At 34.2% G+C, this 5,198-nt stretch overlaps 2 protein-coding genes across 2 annotated transcripts; both read left to right on the forward strand.

The window, feature by feature from the left end:
* The first annotated feature begins 905 nt into the window (after window positions 1-905).
* LOC141638915 (uncharacterized) lies at window positions 906-2,128 on the forward strand. The gene is made up of 2 exons (XM_074448094.1): window positions 906-1,329; window positions 1,395-2,128. The coding sequence occupies exons 1-2, from the start codon at window positions 906-908 to the stop codon at window positions 2,126-2,128; spliced, it is 1,158 nt and encodes a 385-aa protein (XP_074304195.1).
* Window positions 2,129-2,195: 67 nt separating this feature from the next.
* Window positions 2,196-2,819, forward strand: LOC141638922 (uncharacterized). Its single transcript, XM_074448103.1, has one exon. The coding sequence runs from the start codon at window positions 2,196-2,198 to the stop codon at window positions 2,817-2,819; it is 624 nt and encodes a 207-aa protein (XP_074304204.1).
* Window positions 2,820-5,198: the final 2,379 nt, after the last annotated feature.

The raw sequence follows: 5,198 nt of genomic DNA on the forward strand, positions 1-5,198 counted from the left end.
TCTAATCTTCCTAAGTCTTGCTTAAGACGGACACTATTCGTCTTAAACTTAAGATGGGTAAAATACTAATCACATGGTGGTAAATAAACACAATTTTTGACATTTTCATGGCAACAAGTGGGTTAATTTAAGCCGTCTTAAACTTAAGACGGATAGTACCGTCTTAAATGAGAATGCAGTGAAAAGTTTTGGTGAATTTCTAACATTTACAATGTAGACATGTAGTTCATTTCTACTAAACAATGAAGAGTTTGGTGAAATTTCTTTGTTTCTAATATTTGAACTTTCATTAATCAGTAGACTAATTGCACATTATTTGACATATGACTCTAGATTCTAAATCCAAAAGAACAAGAGATGGAGTAATTACAAGTTTTTTCTCGAAAAAGGTTTCCAAATCAAACGAAGAATCAACTCTATCGAGGGGCCAGAGTTCTTCGCCACTTAATGCTAATACTCAAGAAGGTGAAACTCATGAGAGAGGTAATTCAAACCCTACATCACAACCTTCTATTGTACTAAGATTAAGTGAAACTGAGATTGCGTCGCTTCCACATGATCCGGGATTGAGGAAAAGAATATCAGATTATCATCCTAATGATAAGGAAATAGTCCAAAGGGAATATATTTGTAGAGGTCCTTGTCAACCTAAAGATTATGATTTTCCTCAAAAACTTATGGGCAAGGCACAACGAAAGTTTAAGGCTTAGTGGTTTAAAATTTTTGAGTCTTGGCTCGAATATAGTCAAACGAAAGATGCCGCCTTTTGTTTTGTTTGTTATCTTTTCGAAAAAGATAATGCGGTAGGAGGTGATGCCTTTGTTAGTGATGGATTTAAAACTTGGAGTAGAACTGATGCCTTTAATAACCATGTTGGTAATCACAAGAGCGCTCACAATAATGCTATGAGAGATCTTGAGAATTTCAAGAAGCAAAAATATTCCATAGTATCAAGGTTTGAAAATCATTCTACCGCAACTAAAAGTGCATACCTTACTCGTTTAGAAGCTTCTATTAAAACTACAAGGTTTCTTTTACTACAAGGATTGTCATTTCGTGGTCATAATGAAAAAGAGACTTCATTGAATAGGGGAAACTTTACTGAGCTTTTGAAATTTCTTGCACAACATGATCAAAATATAGAAAAAGTTGTCTTAGAAAATGCTCCTAAAAATTGCATATTGACATCTTCTAAAATTAAAAAACAAATTGTTAATGCTTGTGCAATGGAGACAACTATGAAGATCGTGAAAGAGCTTGATGGTGATTTTTTTGATATTCTCGCTGATGAGTCGGCTGATATAGCTGATAAAGTACAAATGGCTCTTTGTTTAAGATTCGTTGATAAAAAAAGGACATGTGAAAGAGAGGTTTTTTTGGTATTGTGCACGTAGGTGACACTACGTCCTTAACATTGAAAGAAGCTATTTATGAGTTACTTAAGAAATATTCTCTAACTTTTTCGAAAGTTCGGGGTCAAGGTTATGATGATGCTAGTAATATAAAAGGTTCAACTAATGGGCTCAAAACTTTAATTTTGAATGAATCTCCAAGTGCGTACTATGTTCATTGTTTTGCTCATCAACTTCAATTAATACTTGTTGCTGTTGCTAAAAAGAATTATGATTGTAGTTGGTTGTTTGAAACACTTGCAAATTTGTTGAATTTGGTTGGAAGTTCACCCAAGCGAAAAGAAAGACAAGCTGAACAGGTGTTGAAAGAAATTGAGGTAGGAGAAATTGAATCAGGAAGTTGTTTAAATCAAGAGTTGGGATTGAGCAGACCAAGTGATACTCGATTGCATTCTCATTTTAAAACAATCTTGCGTGTTCTTACTATGTACTCTTCCATCCTTGATGCAATTGATACAATTGGAGAGATTTCAAGTGGGACTGACACTGTAAAGGCAGAGTCAGCCCCACTTGAAATCTCTCCAATTGTAAAGGCAGAGTCCATTTCTTATGCTTCGAGGACGTTTGATTTTGTATTTGTTGCTCAATTAATGGTGACTATTTTTGGGGTAACAAATGAATTAAATATTGCATTGCAAAAAAAAAGAGCAAGATATTGTGAATGCTGTAAAGCTTGTGGATGTGACAAAAGGCTCTTTGCAAAGGATAAGAGATAATGGATGAGATGCTCATTTGGAAAAGGTTAGTACATTTTGCTTTAAGAATGGCATTGATATTCCTAATATGGATGATTTGTATGTTATTCTACGAAGACATAGATGTGGTCGACGAGAAGTAACTAATCTTCAACATTTTCGAGGTGAGGTTTTCTTAAGCGTTATTGATCAAATTTTGTCGGAGTTTAACGATCGATTTAACGAGAAAAGTAAAGAACTGCTGGTATGTATGTCTTGCTTTAATCCTCAAAATCGATTTGCTTCTTTTGATACGAAGAAGCTCCTTCAACTTGCCGAGTTCTACCCTTGTGAATTTTCTCGTAAAGATTTGTTGTATTTTGAATATCAACTTGATACCTTCAAGTATGATGTTCAAAATGACGATAGATTTTGGAATCTCAAAACTCTTAATGAACTCTCCATGAAACTTGTTGAAACAATGAAGCATCTGACTCATTCAAAGGTTTACATGCTTCTAAAGCTTGTGTTGGTTCTTCCGGTGGCAACCGCGACTGTGGAAAGGGCATTTTCAGTTATGTCATTTATCAAAAATAGATTGCGTAATAGCATGGGCGATCAATACCTAAATGATTGTTTGATTACTTTTCTAGAACGTGATGTATTTATGAATGTGACAGATGATGAAATTGTAAAGCAATTTTTAGATATGCGAACTCGTCGAATAGTGTAGAAATAGTTTGATCTTTATTATAATTGACATTTTTTTTAATATTATCAATATTAGAATTTTGCTACACCGAATGAAAAATCCTGGGTTCGCCCCTGTATCTATCTATAAAATCTTATTAAAAGGCAAGAAAAAAAAGTGTCTTAATGCCACGTGTAAATGAAAAGACCATTGTTGACAAATAGTCAAACTACATAAACTCATCAATGGACCGCATGAATGCTTGGCTACTTAAAAGCCCACTTTAATGCCATTAAAAATTCAACAGACATCATGAATGCTTGACTACTTAAAAGCTCATCACTTAAATGCCATAAGAAATTCAACACATCATGAATGACACAAAAGTCTCTTGAACTCCCATTTTAGTTATTAAAATCATAAACGAACACATGTCATCCTTGGCGTAGGGGTTCTTCCCTATTTATCCTCATTATTTGTCGGGATTCCAAAATACATAAATATCTGCCATGAAATTCTACAATCTTGAATCCGTTAGTTTGTCTCCTCCAAGGTAATTATAGTATTCCATTAAAGTGTATTAGTGTTAGTATTAGTACTAATATATTTTTATTCCGTTGATTTTCAATTTTTGTTTCTAGTTGAAATGTCTATGTATATACTTCTGTAATTTTCTTTGTTTTACTTTGATAATAGGACAATCTTTGCGAGACTTCGCATGTGAAGACGATTAGTGATCTACAAACTTATCCCTGGGTAAGGGTCAGATAAAAGCTAGTGTTCATCAACCGAAAACCCACCATTTTCTCAGCCACATCATAAGTAAAAAAACTTAATTATATACTCAAGGGTCAAAGAGAAATATGAATGCTTCCTCAATTGGTACAACCCCTCCAACCCAACAACTCAAAGATGTGTCGAACATCTACCTCTATCTTCAACTCCTCCAACACACTCATATTTATGCACCTTGTGGGTCTCAAGGTGCGATTCAACAAGTCCACAAAAGCATCTCTCTACTTAAAGTCAACACAAATTACCATAGGATATCTAGGTACCGGTGGAACGACGGATCCTTGGCTTCCTTCCCCTACCTCTACCTCGACGGTGGTGTTTGATCGGGTCCTCTTGCTTTGTCGTGTAGCTGCAGTTCTCGGCATCTGTTTCAACATAATTTAGCCACACATCGGGTCTTACAAGTTCAAAATAGAAATTCTCAATTGTCATATACGAAAAAGATGATACTTAAAACGGACTTTTCTTGCCAAGGCATGGATAATTTGAGACAAAACAAGATTTTACCAATTCTTCTTACCCTTCACAATTCATAAAAGATGGCTTAAAATTCCAAAATATGAAGTTTAAGCAAGTTGTAGAAGTAACCAGACATAATTTCTACCAAAAGCAGGCTTAATAAGTCGATTATTGTAGTGAAATTGGGACAACATTTCAGATTTGTGCACTTTTAAGACGGATTTTAAGACGAAATGTTTGATGAAATTAACCAAAATCAAGCACCAAATATGATACTATTAGCATCCCTTATCCTTTTTCAACATTTTAAGATGAATTTGATGAACAAAAATCAAAATTTGGGGCAACCCTAGAAAAATATGGGTTGAATATAATCACAAATTGGGCTTAATTTGTAATTCCTAACATCAAGAACAATGATTCAAGATAGTTTCTATCAAAATCTAACAATTACAACACAATTTTAAGACATAAAATCGAATTTTCCAGAAATTTTTAACAATACCACATGCTTCAAATTACTTTAAAATCAAAGAAAGGAGTAGAAGTTTATCTTGAATTAGTTTGCAAACTAAATTGATGGATGAACTAGGATGATTTGGAAGAAAACCAAGCACAACTACACCAAATTTTGGTAGAGAAAGAAACTTTATGAGAGTTTTTTTTTAGGTTTTGAAATAGGAAATAAGAAGAAAAGAATGAGAAGAATGAAGTTATAGGCTCGAAAAATTTTACGAACCGGACATGTTACTGTAGCGGCGATAGGTACTCGATCGAATAGCCTATACTCGATCGAGTTGAGGTTACTCGGTCGAGTTTTGACGTTGGCAGAATTAACATTGGTTCTGTTTTCTATCAAACTCGATCGAGGGACCCTCATACTCGGTCGAGTAGTCCCTCGTACCCGGTCGAGTAAGTGAAAATATTCAATGAACGATTACGAATTGTTTGGGCATTCCTGCAAAACAGCAAATCGTTTGGAGTCTAAGGTATACTTAGAACTCATCACTTATTATCTCTATACTACTATCGTTTACCATTACTTTACATATAACACAATTATCGCAATTAAAACATTATAATATCTATTTTATTACATGTCATACAACATATGATCATGCTATTACGTACTCTAATCCACATATTCACTCATAATAGTAACGATAT

The sequence above is a fragment of the Silene latifolia genome, chromosome 2, assembly GCF_048544455.1.
Source record: "Silene latifolia isolate original U9 population chromosome 2, ASM4854445v1, whole genome shotgun sequence".
NCBI lineage: Eukaryota > Viridiplantae > Streptophyta > Magnoliopsida > Caryophyllales > Caryophyllaceae > Silene > Silene latifolia.

What these genes read in the sequence shown, in the direction of transcription:
- LOC141638922 (XM_074448103.1), top strand. Translation starts at nt 2,196, where the DNA reads ATGGATGATTTGTATGTTATTCTACGAAGACATAGATGTGGTCGACGA.
- LOC141638915 (XM_074448094.1), top strand. Translation starts at nt 906, where the DNA reads ATGAGAGATCTTGAGAATTTCAAGAAGCAAAAATATTCCATAGTATCA. An exon ending in TAAAGTACAAATGGCTCTTT is followed by an intron (nt 1,330 to 1,394) that starts GTTTAAGATTCG and finishes TTGTGCACGTAG; the next exon opens with GTGACACTACGTCCTTAACA.